Raw genomic sequence first — 21910 nt, 5'->3', positions numbered from 1 at the left:
CACACACACACACACACACACACACACACACACACACACACACACACCGGAGAAAAGTGAGCAAAAAATATAAAGAAACAAATTACAGAAGGGAAATACAAATGGTCAAACAACATAAGCAAAGATGTTTAAGAGGGGAAGAGGCATAAGGAAGGGCAACTGTCATTCGTTGGGTTTTTTTAAAACCTCAGGCAATATTACTAAGGAGGATATCCTTTTGAATTAAATATAAGCAAGCATATACTTGGCGTATTAAATTTAGCAAGTGCATGAAATTTGACTACTGACTCTATTCCCCCTTTCTCACGAGTATTTGAAGATGTACTATTTGAAAAGTTCAAACGCGTGGTAAAACGAACCAGCTAGAGGAATGACCTGCAGTTATTAGACACGTAAATACCTGACACAGAACAATAGGAAGGTCCTGAAAGAGACCCCGATGAACTCTGTCTGAAAGATTAATGCAAGACTCCAAAGACTACACTAGTGTTAAAACTGGTACCCCACGTGGCTTACCTTTTACTTTCTAATTTTTCAAGTTCTTCACGCTGTTGCCGCTCAAATTCAAGTCTAATAAAAAATCAAATGAAAATAAGTCACTTTTCTGAAAGAGCTTTTCTCTTTCTCTCTTATTCTCTGTATATAATTGCATATTACAAGGAGCATCCATTTTTTAAGCATTATTTTTAATTACGATGGATTAGCAAGTTTAAAATGTTTTCTTTGCTCTACCTATGACTATGATTAGAAATTAGACATACGTTTGAGTGCTTGCATTCGGGCAGAAAAGAACATATTTTACTTGAAGGAAAACAAACAAAGCACCACTGTACTGAAAAAGCAGAGTTAAAGGAAACTTCTAAATGATAAGCATGTCTATTCTACGCAGCTTAGTCACTGATAAGTGTATATAAAAATGGAGAATCTCTACCTTAGACAGATGGGTCCTTTTATAGGGAAAAGACTGCCAGGGAAGTAGAGAGAGAGAGAGCACAGACATCAATTAAGAAAAGAATTAACTGGGGGAAAACATCAGGAGAAAAGCAGTAAGGTACTTAAAAGCCAATAGCCATGCACACATTGAAACATCTTTTTATAAATATCATATTTCCCAATAATTTCTCGAAGCAAAGACTCCAAAGAGTTAGCTGTGTTATGTTTGCACATTTCCCATCATAATGATAGCACTAATAATGAGTACCAATAATAATTGTGACAGTAGTCAAATCCATAGTTTTACCACTTTGTACATGGTTCTACCGTAGGCAGATTCATCAAGAGCCTCCTATGACCAGTAGTTCTAGGATACAAGTAACTGGGGACTACATAGTTTGTGAATGGGTTTACCAGAGAGCGAGCAAAATAAAGGGGGCTAGTCACTGGGAATTTTAAAACAACTTGCTAAAATATTGATAACAAGAGTTGATTTCTTCTCAAATACTAGACTTACTGACTACAAGATTTCACTCTTCTTAAACAGCATGAACAGTAATTCTTAAACTTACACATGTTCCCGTTATGGTAAATGGCAGATACAGCTAAAAAGCAGAACTACGGAAAAATTCATCACAAACTTTCCTTGTATTATGTGCAAATGGAGACTGGCAAAAGTTACCTTTACAAAGAGCTAACAAATGTTTCAATTAGATGTGTTATCCATTTAATTTGGGCTATTAATGAGCATAAGATGTTTGGTGGCTTTTGTAAGCAGACCTGCATGCTGTGCTGAGTGCTTTACCCATGTTAGCTCACTTTGTCTTCCCAGCAAATCCTAACGATAACAAATAGTATCTCCATTTTACAAATGAGGAACCCAGTGCTCAGATATGTGAAAGAACTTGTCCAAGGTCATAATGGTGAGATGTGGTAAAGCCAGGATCTGAACCCAGGGCAGCCAAAATACCATCACTTAACTCTTAAGCAATGCTCAGATTTGTGATATACAATAAAAGAATTATATCCTTCACTGAAACTTGTCATTTAGTGTTATACGTATCCTCCTACCAAAAGAAAATAATCTGCAGATTATAGGCATTGCCATCCATGAGAAATCAATCACATAAACGTATATGAAAGGTATTTGCCAATACTCAAGCTCAGCACATATGTCATTACTCTAAGTAGGGATAAGGTTTCATTAAAGTTATTATATGACTGTTCTCTTGTATACAACAAAAGAGAGAACACTGGAAATATTTCATAGTATTTTTTAGACTTCAGTGCAGTTTAGGCTTTCTAGAAATATTTACACAGTCAAAAAGTATCACTAGATAAAAAACTTTTAAAATCAGAGAACTTCCCTAATGGAACTGTCTTTAGTCTCTGTTTTTACATTCTAAGAACAGCTCACAGAACCACGAACACACACTGCTCTGACAATGTCACAGGCACGTGGTCATAAGCCAAATGCTCCTCTGAGAGTTGGGAGACCTGGGTTCAAATGAAATCCTATCACTGAGGACCTGTTTACAAGGGGCAGGTGCTGGGCTGGGTTCTTAGTGGACAATACCCTCACTCTGTTCTCCCAACCCTGCCAGGCTGACATGTTTCTCATTCCCATTTTATAGAACAAAAACCTGAGGCTTAAAGCAAGTAAGTAGCAGAGGGAGAACTTGAATCCAAGTCTGATATTAAAATCTGGGTTGCTGACCACTACAATTGTCGCTAGTGAGCTGCGTGATCTCAGGAGGTCACAAAATGTGGGTGTGAATATCTTCATCTCTCATGTGATGCTCTGAGCACCTTTTTTTTTTTTTTTTTTGAGCATGGCATCAGGCATAGGGGGGTTTCAGGGATACAGCAGTCTATAAAGGTGACATGGTTTCTGACCCCACAGGACTCTCAGTCTGTGACAAATAAACACAAGTGGGCACCCAATGAGTTGCAAGCTAGGACTGAAGGATGCAGTGTTATAACATACAGAGTGGGGTACTGATCCCAGAATTTGGTACTACCTAGAATCAAGGCAAGCTTCCTGAGGAAACGTAAACCTAAGTTGTGCCCTTCTTCTTCATGCATAATAGAGAAATTCAAGAGAAGCTCAATAAAACCAGATCTTGGCTTGCTATGGGGGAAGTGGCAAGACACGAAGCTTACAGGACAACAGAAGCCAGATAGTGAAGAGCCTTGGAAGTTATATTAAGGACTCCGAACTTGATCCTAAAGATGGTGGCAGAAAAGTACCTTGGGACAGTGTTGTCGAAGAACACACAGAGCTGGTGTTCTACAGAGAACAGATAGGAGGGGAGCAATACAGGAAGCCAAGAAACTAGGAGGCCACTATAGTTACGTAAATGAGAGCTGATGGACGCAAGACCTGGTGTAACTGGGATAAAGAGATCTCTGATCTAGAGGTCAAGCTGACAGATCTTGGGGGTTGTGATGAGAAAGGAAGAGTCAAAGATGCCCTCTCAGGTGTCTGGCCAGGCTACACAGGAGGTGGGAGGGCAAAACCTAACTACCAAGAGGATGAGTTAAAAGGTCTGCAGGTGTGAACATAAATTCTAGTGATTATGAGACCACGTATGAGTTACTTAACCCTTGACACTTAATTTTCACAGAAATCAAAGAAAATAATAAGCCCTACCTCAAAGGGTTGTAGCCAAGATCAAATGAGGTAATACATGCAGAGTACGTAGAGCACCTGCACATATTAAGTGCTCAAGTGTTGCCTCTTATTGTTAGGATCCACTGGGATGAGGAGGAGCACTGGGGACAGAGCCAGTGGGGGAGGCATAAGTAGTGATGGTAGCTGTACCAGTGCTAGTACTCCCAGCAGCAAGGATAAGAGTAGTAGCTAACATCCACTGAAGATCCATTCTATACCCTGGTTCTGAGGACTTTGCATTTAACTCTTATAATGGCCCTTGAGGGAGGCACCATTGTTATCCCATTTTAAATGTCAGAAATGGCCATATTGCTAGTAAATGGCAGAATCAACCTTGACTCTAGAGCCCACAATTTTAATCTCTTCTCCACCCTGCCTTCAAGAAGGTAAGCTCAATTTTATAACTGTTGAATCTAATGATTCCCGAGGGTCATCCAAATTGAGATGTCCAATAGGAAGGGAGATACATATGAAGATCTAGCTCTCAGGCCCTTATCAAGGATGGAGACACGGACTTGGGATTCACCAGCATCTAGATTAGAACTGAAACCACAAGAGTGGATGAAGTTACCCAGGATGTATGTATGGAATGAGAATAAAGGAGCTTAGTGCAAAGTCTGGAAGACCACAAACACCACAGTGACCAGCAGAGAATGAGGCTAGGGAGCAGTTAAAGACACAGAGAGAAGGTCAGGAAAGGGGGTAGGCACAGGAAAGCAAAGGGAAGGGGGAGCAGTAGTATGAAATGCTTCAGGAAAGTCAAGTAAGATAGGATCCAAAGAGAACTCAGCAACATGGAGGTCACTGGTAAACTCGGAGTGAGCTTTGTTGGGTTGGGGCCAGACTGCAGTGGACTGAGGACTGAATGGGTGGAAACCAGAGGCTGACTGTAGATACAGTAGAGAGCTTTTTCAGTAATTTTAGTTATGAAAGGGGGCTGTGGTAGTTTTAGGAGAATGGGTGCTCATTTTAATAGCTGGAAGAGACTTGTGCAATATTTAAACCCTAGTATAAACAAGCCAGAAGAGAGAAGGTATAAAAAACTGGGGACAGAGTTCCCATATATGAACATGGGACAATTTCTCAACCTCTCTAAGCCTCAATTTCCCCATCTGGAACCAGACTCAAGAATAACCCTGGTCCCTTTTGAGTGGAGGATCCTATGAAAGTATATAATGAGCACTTAGCAGTTAATAAATATTAGCTATGAATCCTAGAGCATCCAGAGTACAGGTAGGGGAAGACAAAGAGCAATTCGGCCATTGGGATAGGAAGGACGGAGGAAAATATGAAAGCAAAGCAGACACGGGCTGTGACAGTGTTGTTCTCTTAGGACTTCTGTATTCTCTGTGAGGTCAGAAGCAAGGTTCTCTGTTAAGAATAAGGAGGAAGGTGGTGTGGTTAGAGGCATAAAGAACATGGAGATTATTGGTAATAGACAAAGAAGCCAGCAGGCAAGAGAACTTATAAGAACAACAAGCAATAGGGGGTGGGTGGGCATCATTCAAGCTTAGAGATTGTCAACTTACAGAGGCACCAATCTCTGTGTGGATGTGGCTTTCTCTTGTAGCATTGAGCTGAGATACTGGATACAGGTTCAGGGCAAGGAGACAGTTTAGTGGACCCAGCTGGCTCTCTGACAAGTGAAAAAACCAAAGGACTATCTGAGCATTTGGGAAGAGGATGTCTCAAGTGTTGAGAATGAAAACTTGGCTGGAGAGAGAAGTGGGGGCAAGGCAAGGCTTACAGGTGAAAGTGAAAAATCTAAGAAGTTTCCAGGCTAAAGACATGAATTCACTTATGTAACCATGAGTATCCACATGGAATCACCCAAGATAACAGGACTGAAAAAGATGGCGACGCTTAGAAGGTAAGTAGATGACAACAGTAAGGAGAGACAGAGAGTGGGAGAGCCAGGTGCCATAAGTGAACAGATCAGAGTGCTCTGGGGGTGTTGCACAGGAAGGGTGGTCTGAGGGCAGCTGAGTCTCTGGGCTGATGAGATCCCTGGCTCTTCCTCAGTAGAAGTTTTCATTTTAGTACATTTGGGTGTGATGAAGAAAGGAAATATACTTGGACCAGTGGCGGCTGTCAACCTCAGATGTAAGAGGCCACAGCTCTGACCCCTCCTGAAGAGTGGCATCTAATGACATGGAAGGTTCTGAGTCAAGAAATCAGAGACATTCCCACTTTAATTCTTAATGAAGTATGGATGCATTTCTATGGCCTGTTACTGAAAAAGGAAAAATTATGCTTGGTTTCTACCAAAAGATTATGTCCATGGTAACTAATGACTCCCAGTTCCTAAAAAATAAGAGTTAAAAAAAAAAATAAAAGATGCTCAGTCTTAACTTTAAATCAAGTCCCAACCATTCTGAGGAGAGAGTCATAATTACAAAGTCAAGAACTATATTTTAAAATATGAGGTGATATTGGCTGTTGCTGGTACTGTATGACTTCCATTAAATATTACATATTTACTAATCATACTTTTAAAAATGCACCTCTTTCCTTAATGATAATTATTTCAAATAGCAAACCTCAATAGACTGTAAAATATAAATGTGAATATGTTAATATCAAGGAAAGAATATCAACTCTAATTGTATTTTAATGTGGCTTCATTTTAAATAAATGTAATTCGCTATCTTATTTTACTGGAATTATCTTGGCCCCAAATGCTAATTTCCTAAATGTTACAATTAAAAGGAAAACCACGACAGGATGTAATTTTTGCAGCTGTTTTTAGCATTTTAAAATGACATCTGGAAGTACATATACTGTGGTAGGTCCAACAAAAAAGCATAGCATACAATCTATTTTTATGAGAAATGGCCTTTTTTTCTTTTTTGCATTAAGAGGCATCTAGCATTTTTAGGTATAATTGCACATCTTGCAATTTATATTCCTGTTATCATCAGCAATGAAAAAGCAAGGGGGTGGGAATTTCTCAGTTTGAACCATGACATTGAAAGTGAGACTGTGATTATGAAAAAAAGAAAGAAAAAAAGAAAAATTTTAAATGAACTGAAAGCATAAATATTCCTGCCCTTATGTTGTGCCAGTGGTGATTAGTTTTGTACCTTTGATGTCGCTTCACATTTGAAAAGGAGGAAAACAGCTACTCAAGTCCAACCAACACTCGAGCTGGCAGCTGTGGTGGAGGTGGGCGTGGAGGGTAATGGAGGCTGAGCCCCCGACCCCAGTATGACTGGAAGGCAGTCACCTGACAGTAGAGGTGAGCTGAAGGCAAAGCAGTCTCCACACTCTCCACATGGATATTCTCCATAGTATGTGAACAGGTAAGGGGGAAATCCTTGGGCACTGGGTAAGCCAGAATTTTTTCCACATGATTTTTAGGTTCCAATCAAATATAGAGATGACCCCATGGGTGTGCAACCTGTGAAGATGCACAGGGTCCTGCATTCACTGTCTACTGCCGCCATCTTGCAATTCTTAATATTTGAACAAGAGGCCCCAGGTTTATATTATGCACTGAACTCTGTAAATTATGTATGCGTTCTGATCAAGTATATGTCAGTTTTTAAAGAACTCCCGGCCTGTTACCTGGAATGGATGGTGGTAGTCCACAGTCCAGATTCTGGTAAGGGCCAGATGGAAAGCAGCTAGAAAAGACCAGAACTCCATGCTAGATGGTTCACTTCTCACTGACCCTTCACAAGGGATTAGGTTTCCACAACAGTGGGTTCTGTAATGGCTAGACCAGAATGGCTGATCTTCTTACCTGCCTACTCCCCTCAGGAACTTCCAGCCAGTTTCAAATCACCTTACAAATGAGCAAACTCCCAAGGAGACTGGGGGATCTTAAAGACTGAAGAGGAAGTTTGGATTTTGGTGCTGGAGTTTGTGAAGATTTTATCCAATTATTTTCCTGACATTCAGACATTCTTTAAAGGCTGAGCAGAAACCAGAGACTACCCCAAGGTAGGCACAGGGAAACACATGAAAGGAATAACCTGGCCATTCATTCAGACCCTGTCTCTGCATGGAAAGGCTCTGAGGTCTTTCCTGTGTGCATCATTGGAAACTTTTTTTTTTTTTAAGATTTTATTTATTTATTTGACAGAGAGAGACACAGCGAGAGAGGGAACACAAGCAGGGGGAGTGGGAGAGGGAGAAGCAGGCCTCCTGCCAAGCAGGGAGCCCGATGTGGGGCTCGATCCCAGGACCCTGGGATCATGATCTAAGCCGAAGGCAGACGCTTAACGACTGAGCCACCCAGGTGCCCCCATTGGAAACTTTTATTAGAAACCTGAGACTAGCTGCTTTGTAGAGACAGTGGAAGACTACACCACTCCCTCCCCATTTCCGTCTCTTTCCCCCCCAGATCATTGCACAACATGGCAGGTTATCCTACAGTACAGTGACTTACATACAACTGCAATTCAAGGTGCATATATCAAAATAAGGGTCTGACGATGCAACTGAATCTAGGAGGTTGTGAAATTAAACCCCTTTTAGTTAGAAGTCTGAGTTTATGACACAAATATTCCTAGTACTCAGAGTGGTTTTCTAATGAACTTTCAAATCCCTAGTCTAGAAAGCATTCAGTAAAGACTTTCAGGAGCCAGTCTTAAGCCTTTTGTATTGCAAATGGAAAGTGCTCAAAGAAACAAAGATTGCTTTAAAAAAAAAAATAGTAAAATTTGATACCATAAGCATTTTAAGTCAGTTTTCTCCCCAGCGTATTTCTCATAACAGCGGTAGAACTTGCTCCAATAAAGACAGCCAGGACCCCATGTTAAACCCAGGAGACCTACCTGATAAAGCTGCAAGATCACATGAAGCTATGGCTACATGGGGACTCAAGAGATCATGCATTCAACTTGGCACACACCCCTATACCTTGCTCCCCCTTACTATTTTACAGGCCAGGAGACTGAGGTCCCGAGAATATTAGAGACAGGTCCAAGGTGACTGACTTCTTTAGAGGAGCCAGGAGTAAAGCTTGCCTCTTCCTACTCCTCCTCTGTTCTGTTTTTTTTTTTTTGTAAAGATTGTATTTATTTATTAGAGAGAAGAAGAGCACAAGCACGGGGAGAGGCAGAGGGAGACAACGGAAAAAGCAGACTTCCCCGCTAAGCAGGGAACACGACGCGGGACTCGATCCCAGGACCTGAGTCGAAGGCAGCTGCTTAACCAACTGAGCCACCCAAACACCCCTCCTCCTCCATTCTTACTTCAACTCTGGAATTTCACTTCACCGCCTCAGCTGAACCATGGTAACTTTTACCCCAGAAACAGCCTTCTGGAAGTTAGCAACGATTTATTATTCCAAGATGTACCTCTCTCTGTTGGACAAACCAGAATAGCGTACCGCAGGTGATTACCCTGCCACTCCATTCAGCCGCACATGCCATATAGCCAATAAACCTGTCTCAACACCTACTATGTACAAGAGCAATACAGAATAGATCAAGTGCCTTTATCTCTTAAGAGCAGATTATAAGTGAAATAAAATATGCATGCATATCAATCACATAGAACATGATGAACCCGAGAAAGTTCCATTTTTAACAGGAGATGGGGTGGAGGGAGAGCATTTATAGCTGCAGGGATAAGAGGACGCCTCACGGAGGAACTGCTGTCGAGCTGGGCCTTGACAGATGGACAGAATAACAATGGGCACAGTGTGGTGAGTGGGTAAAAATCTAGTGGAAGAAAAACAGGAGCAGGAAGACAAAAGATACAAGCAAAGGAAGCAGTAAAGAGAATGTCTGGCTATTGCTCAGAACAAATAAAGGGAAGCGGTGAGAAATAAAACCCAAAGGTAGACCATGGGCAGAATGTCAAAGGCTAAGCTGACACTCTTGGGAGCACCTTCGTGGGCAACCTCTCCTCCCACCAACCTGTGCAGTCCTCTACCCAAGGCACTGAGTACAAAGTATAGGAATTCATTTGTTCAATGTGGCATCCATGTGCCAGGCACTGCCCTAGGCACTGTGGATTCAGCAAAAGGAACCAAGTCCCTGCTATTATAAACCCTCCATTCTAGTGAGGAGGACAGCTAACTAACAATGAGTATGGTATGTGATTAGTGCTATGAAAACAATGAAGCCAGGAGAGAGGATAGAGAGAGAAGGGGACATTCAGGAGAGAGCTAAAAGGAGGGAGTGACCATGAGGATGCATCTGGTGCCAACACGAGGGAGAAGCCAGACCAACGACCAGGAGACAAAGTGTGTGGCATGCTGGGAGCACAGCAAGACCAGCACGGCAAGAGCAGATGGAACCAGGAGATGGTGATAGTATGACAGCAATTATGGCCCAAGAAGCAGCTAGGGCCCAAACCACTCAGGGCCCTACAGGTCACAGAGGGCAGACAGAGCCCTGCCCACCAGGGCTCCTAGAGGACAGAGACCTGCCTTAATTGACGGTGTATCCTGAGGGCCTTCTGCAAGGCACATAGTAGGTTTTCAACCATGACTGTATGAAGAGTGCTTTAAAGTCAGTGACATGAGGTTCGGAGCCAGACCCCAATTACACAGTCACAGAATACCTGGGCGAGGAAGAGATGCTGTCAGCCAATGTAGAGCTCACTTTCCTTAAGAAAGAACAACTTTTGGTGCTTTCCACCTTTCTCAAGATGAAAGTTACTTAACTGCAGCAAATCAAGAAAATATAAGTAAGTAAAACACTTACCAATACAATCACCATGATTGTTCTGTCCTGGTATACAGCCTTTAGCCTTCCCAGCCACACACATATACACACAGATGAGAGCCAACACGGCTTTTCCTCTTAATGAATATTAAATATTTTTGACAAGTCCCCCCAGATCATTAACTATTACTGTCTAATGTAGTTTAATATCATGCAATTCTAGAATACAATTACGCCATGATTAATGTAAGCAATCACATGTTGTTGGAAAGGTCCATGGTGACTGACATATAAAACAGTCGGGTGGGATCTACAGTGGGCAGGCCAAGAAGTTAGTTTAAGAAAAGCTGTGCCTGTTTGTGAGCAGAGAGAAAAGAGAGAGCACACAGGGAAGTCTGCCGATGTGAAAAAGACTTTAAATGCACCACAGCTCCTCTCCCTTCACCGAAGTGAAGAGCTTTAGCGTTATAAATCTGCTTTACACATTTGTACTCCTTTGATATCGCCCGTTGAAAGACAAAATGCTAACACACCTAACCAGCAATGCTTGCAGTGCGTGCCTCTGTCTCGGGCTGGGGGTGAGCACAGGTCCCGGGAGCACCTGTTACACCTCCCGCTGCCTGTCTGCCCACTACCAGCTGTCCACTCTCATGGTTTTTATAGTCTAGGCCCTCAAACATTCCCTTCCGTATTTCTCTGACATCTCTTCATTCCTCCCCTTGTTGCTTTAATGTAAGCAGCGTCTGCTATCAAATAAAGAGTTCAAGGGGGTGTGGGTTTAGCTGACAAAAAAAAGTGGCAAAGGTTTATATAAGTGGATTAACTGCAGTGTAATCAACACTTTGTGTGTGTGGGTGTGGGGTAGAAATATTTCCAAAAGTCCTTTATGATTAAGCAAGAGTTACACTTATGATATAAATAGAATGAAGACTTGAGGCACCCGGGTGGCTCAGTCGGTTAAGTGTCTGCCTTCGGCTCAGGTCATGATCCCAGGGTCCCGGAATCGAGCCCCACATCGGGCTCCTTGCTCGGCGGGAGTCTACTTCTCCCTCTCCTCCCTGCTCGTGCTCTCTCTCTCGCTATCTCTGTCTCTCTCAAAAAAATAAAAAAAAAAAAAATCTTAAAAAATTAAAAAAAAAATGGAATGAGGACTTGTCTTCAGTGGCATGGGGAAAAGTTCACAATAAAATGTTAAATGAAAAAGCTGAATATAGAACTGTATATCTAGTGTGATCTCAATTTTGTTTTTGTTTTTAAGTAGCCTCCATGCCCAGCATAGAGGCCAACACTGGGCTTGAACTCATGACCCTGAGATCACAACCTGAGCTGAAATGAAGAGTCAGACGCTTAACCGACTGAGTCACCCAGGCACCCCAAATTTGTTTAAGTAATCTTTATAATGCATAATTACAACATCTAATGTACAATTAAACATATATATTGTAAATATAAGTAAATAATTACAAATGTAAACCAATCATTTTTTGGTGGGCGGACTGTGAATGCTTGTGATTACTTTATTCATTTCTGAATGTTTTACTTTTTTGTAATAAGCATTTCGATTTATAATGAGACAAACTACCTGTTTCAAAATTTTTTCTTAATCTACTGTGATTATAGCAATCATTTTACTTCCTTTTTGCTTCTATGAATCTCTGGTTCATTTCCATTTTATCCAACAACGATGACAACCAAAGTAGATCATCAGATATGGGGGTTGCGAACGGGAACTAAACATCTAATGTCACTGATGGGGGCACAGCTACTCAAGGTCAGAATTACGGTCTGTGATAGAAGAAGGGGACAGAATTGCTTCGCCAGGGCAAAACAATTCGCTCACAATCGTTCAAATCAACAATGATTTCTCAAACACCTACTGAGGAGCAGTGACACAGTATCAAGAAAATCAGACCCCTTCACTTACCATTAAATATATAGACCAAGAGATACAATTATCAACTACCAAGGGCTATAAGGAAAAGACAGAGGATGCTGAGTGAACAGTCAAGATGAAATTCGGATGGAAGTTGGTAGGGCCTCTGTGAAGAAGCAACATTTAAACTGGGATCTTAGAGACTATGCAGACTGTGGCCACATGAGGAGCTGGTGGACACACAGAAGAGTGTTCTAGGAGAAGGAAACAGCACAGGCAAAGACCCAGAAGCAAGAACAGATATGCACAACTGGAACACTTGACTAAACCAGCAATGAGCTAACAAATTACAGAGAGCTCCACTGATATGAGGAATTTGCAAAACAAGATAGAGGATCATAGGGGAAGGGAGGGAAAAATGAAACAAGACGAAACCAGAGAGGGAGACAAACCATAAGAGACTTAATCTCAGGAAACAAACTGAGGGCTGCTGGAGTGGAGGGGGGTGGGAGGAATGGGGTGGCTGGGTTGATGGACATTGCGGAGGGTATGTGCTATGGTGAGAGCTGTGAATTGTGTAAGACTGATGAATCAGAGACCTGTACCCCTGAAACAAATAATACATTATATGTTATTAAAAAATTAGAGAGAGCTTATGGTGTGTATTCAGGTTAATACAATGTTACATCAAAGGAAAACCATGCTGCCATTAGGCACTAAGAGGAAATCTGCTATCTTGCATCCTTGCCCATAACTACCATTCATCATTTCACCAGGAAAAGCCTCATTTCCTCAGGTGACCTTTACAATTCAGCTTTCGACTGTGCAATTATAAAATGAAGGAAGCAGAAATGCAACCCACTACTCAGACAATACAAATCTAAAGTAACTGAATAAAGACAGATTGTTCTTTGAATTCTATAGCTCATCTTTCTGCCTACTTTGAAAACAGAAAACACAGGAAAGCTCATCGCCTTAAGTGGCTCACAGTGGAATACCATTCAAGGACAAAAAAGAAAACAAAAAAAAAGTCAGTAATTAACACTAATCTCCATTAATGGAGGGAAGAAGCCCACTTCTTTCAGTTGCTTTCATCACATGTTCCCCAAGACTGTATCTTAACAAGCTATTTAAGGCACTCTATAGCAACTGTAAAGTTAGTAAATGATCCATAAAAAGGCAAGACAATGGAAACCAAAAACTGGAGAAGAAATCAGCCTTGCAGCAAAGCAAACTTTTGAAAAATGGCAAAGCCCGATAAAATAAACCAGCAGAGACAAACACAGTAAATAACCATCAACGAAAACTCAGGCTAACTACCAAATCACCAGCAACATAAATATTGCCAACTACATGTATAAAACTTCCACACTCAAGGTCAGCAAGGGAAAAACAGATAAGAGAACCGATAAAGTCCCAGGAAGTCAAGAGAAGAGAGAAGGCAGAGTTAGCAGGGCACTGCCTTCATAGGCAATGAGACCTTTTCTCCCAGGAGATGCCCTGGAGACCATGGCCTCACCTGAAGGTACAAATCCCATCAAGAGTATCTCTAGCCACGACCAGATTCTGGTTCTGAAGCCCCTTGCACATTTGTACAAATTAAGTGGAAGGAAATGAATTCACTTCATTCACATTTATTAGATGTCTGTTAAGTTCCAGGTGCTATGCTGGGCATTCAGTGAACAACAAATTAGATTTTGTGCCCGTTTTCTGGAAGCTTACAGTCGTCCACAGTGAGGTGAAGGGTCAACACAACACAGGACCTGACCCTGTGACTGATGTCTCCTTGCTTTCTCCCTAATGTGAGATATTTATCCTTTCCATTGAAGGCAGGAAATGGGGAAGAACATAAGGAGGAAACAGTGAAGGGGTGGGAGACAGGAAGGAAAATGAAACTACAGTTGACCCTTGACAATGCAGGGATTGGAGTACCAACCACTCACACAGCTGAAAATGTATAACTTATCACTCCCCCAAATCTTAACTAATAGCCTACTACTGACCCAAAGCCTTACTGATAACAAAATTAACATATTATTGACTGTTATATGTATTATATATAGTACTCTTACAATAAACAAGTGAGAGAAAATATTAAGAACATCGTAAGAAGAAATACATTCACAGTAGTGTACTGTATTTATCAAAAAATCTACATATAAATGGACGTGTGCAGCTCAAAGAACAATCCGTGTTGTTCAAGGATCAACTGTACTTACTTTCCATGTAATTCAGCCAGTGAGAAGTCCTCACTGCCATCTTGGTGCCTCTGGTTCTTTTGATCCAAATCCCAGAACGCTTCATTCACAACCTAGTTCCTTCCAGCTTTACATTCTGAGAGGCCACCCCTACTCTTCATCTGAAGACCAGGAAGGCTGAAGCTAAGTGCAAGCAGCATTCTAGTAGAGCATGTAGCTCAGCACAGGACAGACTAGGTCCTTGATGAATCCTTGGTGATGATTAGGATGCCCAGGACATGCTTCCAGAGAGAGCCACTGTTAACAGGATTCTCCAGAATCCAGTTCCTGTGAATACAGCCTAGAGCTACATCCAGGAGGGTGTACTCACGTTGGTCGAGTCTACACTTCAAGAGGATCCCTCTCCAGTTTGCATGCAATTGGAAACTCTCACACAGTACTGGTAGAAAATGGTGGTGATGTGTGCAACCATTCTATAGAACAATTTGTGAACATGTATCAAAAGCCTTAAAACAATTTATATTTCTGGACTAGTAATTCTTTTTTTTTTTTTTAAAGATTTTATTTATTTATTTGACAGAGAGAGACACAGTGAGAGAGGGAACACAAGCAGGGGGAGTGGGAGAGGGAGAAGCAGGCTTCCCGCGGAGCAGGGAGCCTGATGCGGGGCTCGATCCCAGGACCCTGGGATCATGACCTGAGCCGAAGGCAGACACTTAATGACTGAGCCACCCAGGTGCCCCTTGACTAGTAATTCTATCTCTACTTTTTTCCCCCTGAGGAAGTAATCATGGATAAACATAAAGATTTAGCTACAAATATGTTCATCCCAATTGCTTGTGATGGCTTAAAACCAGACAATGAAACACCTACCAGTAGAAGATAAGTTATGGAATATCCACAGAATGCCGTATCACAGGGACATTAAAATAATGTAGGGAAATATTTAGGAAAGGAAAAAATAAGTGCAAAAAACTCTTACAAGTCCAGTATGAAGCTGTCTTGGTAAAAGAACACATATAAATAAGTACGGGTGTGTGTGTGTGTGTATAAGCGAGTATATATATGTGTGCCCACACACAGAGAAAGAAAGAGAGAGATGGCTACATAATAGAACAGACAGAGGTACAGACCGGAATATAGAGCAACATGTGGATTCTGTGTAGTAAGTTCTTTTTTGCTTGTTTGTAATTTCTAAATTTTCCAAACTGAACATAATAAAATAAAAAGTTAGGTTAAAAATAATTATCCCTCGTCCATCTTCATCCCTTGTTTGTTGACAACTGCAGACCATCCTCACTTAGGAGCCTTTCATAGCTACTGACGTCTGGGGTGCCCCTGATGCCAGCCAATTCCCAGCTCAGAATGCCACACTCCATCAAGCTCCTTGGATGGCTTACCAAATACATGTCTGATTTTTGACTTTGATATTTTTGGGCCCAAATGGATTTGAAACCCAGATGTTTCTCCTCTTCAGAATTTAATTATTCAAATGTATCCATTTAAATCAACCCACCACTGGCTAGTGCTTAAAGGATGCTAATGCACAACTGAAAATTTCTTCCTTTATTTTCAAGACTGAAATGAATTTGGAATGTATATAATTTTGCTTAGGGCACTTTCAAGAAGCTGTGAAAGCTTCCACATCCCGCCAAATTAGCTGTCTGTTTGCAGTCTCAGAGCAAGACAGAGGATGCTTAAGCAGTGGGCTTGGTTTCTTCATAAAGACTGTGCCGGTTGAGGAGGAATGTTTGCCCTGCAGCGAAATTATTTCCTGGCAAAGACCCTGGCTGGGCACTACTCCAAAGTGGAACTAACTCCCAAAGGAAGTCACCGGGCTGCTTTGCCTCATCCAAAATTTCTTTGGCACCAAGTACCACGCGTGTGTGTATACAAATCCTGGTTTCCAGGGAGCTTGAGATGTAGGCCAGCAGTAAGTTCCAAAACTCTGTTAGAAATGATGCACCCAACTTTATGTGCCCACTTTGACTGATAAAATGTTCTTGGGAAGCAAGGACTTCAGTCTTATAAAGTCCAAATCTTACTATGATTTAGAGCACGGGGTTTTTAGACGGGGGCTATGTAGAGAATCAGTACATTACCTACTGAACAAAGAAAAAAGAACTGGTTGCTTTCAAGGTAAGTTGGTTCTTACTGCATACAATAATTTGCAAACCAGACATACTTCTTTCAGAGAACGTTGCTTTAAGAGGAACTGAGTACTAAGGAGTAATTTTTAGTCTACTGCAAAAAAACAAAAACAAAAAATCAGATCTATATGATACCAAAGAAACCAAGAGATAAGTTCACTTTTACCAGTTAAGAAAGCCACAAAAAAGTACACCTTTATGAGTGAAAAATGCAAAAAGACAGGGGCCAGTTAAAAAGTGCAGATACTACAAAGTGTATGGAACCCATTTGAAGCATGGGGCACCTGAAGACCTATGAGCAGGCATATCCTCTGCACTGGGAGCACATCCGTTGGCCAAAACGTACACCTCAATGAACATTTAAGTGCCTACTAAGTGGGAGCTTCTGGAGATTAAAAGATGAGTAAGGAATGGTCCCTACCCACAAGAAGCCTACTGGGAAAGCAGACATAAACATCAGTTAAATGAATCTGAAAAGACTATATGACCAAAGTATGCATAAAATGCCTGTAAGAGAATAAAGAAGAAGCATTTAGCTCAAATCAGAGATGCACAGACTGCTTCTTGAGGAGATCAGTACTGATAGTCAGGCTTGAAAGACAAAGAGGATTGGCCAACGGAAGGAGTGGGAAGGTTTTATTAATGGCTTTATGAACAGATTTTACACAGAGGCTTGACTTGGAGAGAACTGTGAAAGATCTGTTTTGTCCATTTAAACCAAAGCACAGAGTTCAAGGGGGAAAGTGACAGAAGACAATGTTGGAGAACAAAATCATGGATGGTTGTGTTGGAGCTTAGAAGTTATCACATGGGCACTGAGAGGCCAAGACAAACGCTGGGAGGAAGAGATGTCTTAGAGAAAGACGAGGTCACTGCAAAGGGCTAAGGAGGGGTGACTTAAGGTTGGGACACGTTTCCAGGGGCAGGTCAATGAGTCTGTCCTGTGCACTGCATAAAGGAAGTCAGAAATCACCGTCAGGGCCGTGACAGTCACCCTGATGACCCTCCAACATATACCACTCCTCAGGTATTGACCACATTGGCCATTTATTTTATTATTTTTTTAAACTGAGATATATTTGACATATAACATATTAGCTTTAGGTAAACACGTGATTCTACATTTGTAGACACTATGAAATGATCCCCACAATTAAGTCTAGTTACTATCCACCACCATAGTTAGTTACAAAAAAATTTCTTGTGATGAGATCTTTTAATATTTACTCTCTTAGAAACTTTCAAATATGCCATACAATAATATTAACTACAGTCACTGTGCTCTGTTACTACATATTACATTATTTATTTTATCACTGGGAGTTTGTACCTTTTGGCCACCTTCACCCACTTCACCCTCCTCCCTGCTGGCAACCACCAGTCTGTTCTCTGTATCTATGAGCTTGGTGGTTTTGTTTTGGTTGATTCATTACATTAGATTCGACGTATAAGTGAAATCATAGGTATTTGTCTTTCTCTTCCTGACTGATTTCACTTAGCATACATAATGCCCTCAAGGTCCATCTGTATTGTCACAAAGGCAGAATTTCCTTCTTTTTTTTATGGCTGAGTAGTATTTCTGGATTGCTAATGAGATAGGGGACACGAAACTCTGCACTAATCACTGGACTTGGACACCTGCTGATCAGAGAATTCTATGAATAGGACTCCCTGCAATGAGATGGGGGGACAGGTCTGGGCTGCACTGCACAGCTTTCCCTAATTTAAAGGCACCCCAGTAATTCCAGTTTGGCATGTGCAAAGACAATGCTCCTGGTATCCTGATTTCTGATAGGCTTTTTACAAAGGTCTTCCCTGTGCAATGAATCATGCTCCAAGGTGACTGAGCCCCTATCTGTCTTACTTACTGGAGCCCCAGTACAGGGCTGGACAAATTAATGGGCCCTCAAACAGCAGCTCAATGGATGAGGAAAAAGTGGTAGAACTTATGAACATCGATTTCATTCAACAGGGGAATGAAAGCCTTCATCCTGGGGCTTTGACAGGCCACACAGATTCCAGTTTTGCCCAGGGGGTATATGGTGGCTGACAGAGTACCCAAATGCACAGTCACTTCTAAGAGAGAGTTCAAGGCCTGGGGCTCAGTGTTTCAAGATTGTGCTCATTATTCTCCCTGCCTCTTGACAACCTGCTCTTCCTTCCCCTGCCATTTGTACTTCTGTTGGATAGCACGCAACCCCCAACCAATTATCTAAGCCAGAAAACAGAAGGTAGTATCTTTACTTCCCACATCCAATTTATCTAGGCTTCATGACTTCCTGCCCCAAATGGCTCTGGAGCGCATCCCTTCTTCTAGGTTCCTTTAACCGCTGTCTCAGTTCAAGCCCTCACCTCCGCGTAACTTCCCGTAGCTTCCCTGGTGCCCCTGTTACTCAGCTGCCAGAGCGACCCCTCCCAATGTAAAGATGATCACATCTCTCCTCGGCTAGAAAAACTACTTGGATTCCTACCATCAATCAAGTTTTGAGATACCCAATCTTAATGAGCTGATTAAACTGAACTTGGCAGTGCCTGACAGAGGTCATCAGGAAATCAATCCATGTTAGATTTATGTTCATCATTTACTTACTATACTTTTTGGTGGAGGTAAACTGAATTTTGAGATCTTCTTTCTTTATTTCCAGACATTACTTTCCAGATTGGACATTCTTGAGAAAATGGAAGGAAAAAAAGAATGAAAAAAACCCACAATGATATACCACCCCTCATACCCATAAGGATGGCCATTATTTAAAAAAAAAAAACAAAACAGAAAACAAGTGTTGGGTATGATGTGGAGAAATTGGAACCCTTGGGCACTGTTGGTGGGAATGTAAAATGGTAGAGGTACTATGGAAAACAGGATGGCAGTTTCTCAAAAAACTAAAAACAGAATGACCGTATGATCCAACAATTCCACTTCTGGGTATATTCCCAAAAGAACTGAAAGCAGGAACTCAAACACAGATATTTGTACACCCATATTCATATCAGCATTATTCATAAGAGCTAAAAGGTAGAAGCAACCCAAGCATCCCTCAACAGATGAATGGATAACTGAGATGTGGTGTATACATACAATGGAATGTGATTCAGCCTTAAAAAGGAAGGAGGAAGTTCCGACACATGCTACAACAGGGATGAACTTTGAAGACATTATGCTAAGTGAAATAAGCCAGTCACAAAAAGACAAATACTGTAGGAGTCTACTTATGTAAGGTACCTAAGGTAGTCAGATTTCTGAGACAGAAACTAAAATGGGGATTCCCTGGGCTTGGGAGACGAAGGGAAGGGGAGTTTAATGGGCTTAATGGGAACCGAGTTTCCATTTTTATAAAATGAAGAGTTCTAGTGATTAGCTGCACGATAACATGAAGGCACTTAACACTACTGAACTGTACACTTAAAAATGGTTAAGGCAGTAAATTTTATGTTAAGTGTATGTTATCACAATGTAAAATAGAGTGAGGAAATGAGCTACCAAATGCTTATGAGTATATAGAAAATAATTCTCTGTCGTACCTGGGGCCATATATTTTAATCATGGTCATAAATTCTGGACATGCTGATCAGAATTTATAAAAACATGACACATACCCAGGTACCATAGTTGTGCCTACAGACCCTGACCTACCATCTCTCTCCTACTTCTAATCCTACCTGCCCAAACCCCACAGTGCATCTCCCCAAGAAACAGCTGTCTGCTCATCTACTCTTGGCTATTTTTTTTTTCAGTGTGCTCCCTAGCCAGGCCTTAACCTGTGGACTCCTCTTAATGTCCCTTTTATGCTCAGCAGGACTCTCTCCTCCCAGCACTCCTCTGGTCTGCTCACAAAATTTCCCTCTCCCAGAATCACTTCCCTCCTGTCTGCCTCTCCTACTTGCAAACATCTCAGGGCCCAGCACAGAATCCAGTTCATTTATAAATCTTGGAGAGAATTCTCCAGAAGAACTGAGGGGAGTGATTTGGGATTCCTAAGGGGTGGGGGCCTAGGACCAAATCTTCAGTTAATATTCTTCCCCACTTTGTCCTCCCAGCTGAGGGAATACTACAGACTTCCAACAGCATCATGTCCTCAACTACAGAGAAGAAAGCAGTAGACTAGGGGCTTCAGACTGATTTTCACTTAGGACTCCTTATAACCCCCACTAGCCCCTTCCCATACTACTCTTCTCCTGAGATGGGCTCTGGCTATTTATTCCAGGCTGGGTGTGGCTATGGCACTGAGAGTAAGCTGAACAAGGTGGAAACTGGGGGAAATGTCATGATAGGGACATTTGGGTTGAGGACAAAAGGGTTCCTATGAACCAGGCTTAGGATGAGATTCCACAATGCTGGCTAGAGGCAATCTCCATGTCAAGAAAGATTCCTTCTGGAAGTCTCTGGTTTTCTAAGTTACCCAACACATTAGAAGGCATGGCTACATGAAGAGGATCCCTTCCTAGACCTCCCAGGGGTGGGCTGTTTATACCACCACTCTCCGCCCTGAATCACATACTGCCTGGCCTTCACTCAAAATGGGTTCACGGGCATGTGCCCGTTCTCCCGGGAAAAGAGAACATGCATCTGACACTTACAGGTTCTCCACACAGAAGACTCTCAATAAATATGGGCTGATCTGTGGAAGCATCTCAGTGCTACTTTTCCATCTTGAGAAACTAACATGTTCTTGTGTCCAAGCAGCTTATTACTAGATTTAAGTAACTATCTAGCCAGGGTCCAAGTAACAAACATACTTCTTTCAGTGGTCTTCCAGTTTATTGCGTGGTAGTTAATTTAGGCTGAGAGTATTTATACCTGTAACATCAAAAAAGGTATAAACAACATGGCGATACTTTAATTCTGCTTCATTTTGCCAAGTTGCTGGAGCAGACACCTCATGACACCCATAAACCAGAGTAGGAAATTTTTCTCCAATTATGTTTTAATTCATGGGCAATCATTCTCTACAGCAGGTGGCAAGTTGAGGGGGGCTAGACGTCAGGGAGCATGAAGTCAGGCTGGTGAAGTATTGAGTAATTTGAATTTGAATTTTTACAAATGAGTACTGCAGGGGTAGCAGAGACAAAATGTGCCTGTGAACTGAAGCCAGGTGAACAGGATGTATAACGGCAGTATCAAATGCATCTAGAACCATCTCCTCAGCCAACTGCAATGCAATCTAACACAGATGCTGTTTCTCACTTGAATTCTCTGATTGCCTTGGTCTAATTAATTTCATCATGAGACTGTCTTCTCATTTTTTGCTTGAGGATCCTAAAGATGACCTTGAGATTATTCAAATAACTGCAGTGTCATTTAGGAATTGACCCATGTGACAAAAACATATTCTTTTGCAGAATATGCCATTTTCCACTATTTGGAACATCCATGCCCAGAGAAATTAGTGAAAAACTTTTCCCAGAAGGATCTATGTATCCTACTGAAATTTCACTCTTAATCCGTTTGCTAAACACTT

At 41.7% G+C, this 21910-nt stretch overlaps 1 protein-coding gene across 1 annotated transcript in view; it reads right to left on the bottom strand.

Moving 5' to 3' along the window:
* The window catches only part of KIF16B (kinesin family member 16B), a 296429-nt gene that overhangs the window by 105789 nt on the left and 168730 nt on the right, over nt 1-21910 (bottom strand). The window contains exon 18 of the mRNA XM_021700652.1: nt 517-570. Coding sequence (XP_021556327.1) covers nt 517-570 — 54 coding nt within the window. The remainder of the gene's footprint in view (nt 1-516; nt 571-21910) is intronic.

Source organism: Neomonachus schauinslandi, chromosome 10 (assembly GCF_002201575.2).
Source record: "Neomonachus schauinslandi chromosome 10, ASM220157v2, whole genome shotgun sequence".
NCBI classification, from domain to species: domain Eukaryota; kingdom Metazoa; phylum Chordata; class Mammalia; order Carnivora; family Phocidae; genus Neomonachus; species Neomonachus schauinslandi.
This window is presented reverse-complemented; position numbering and strand designations above follow the sequence as displayed.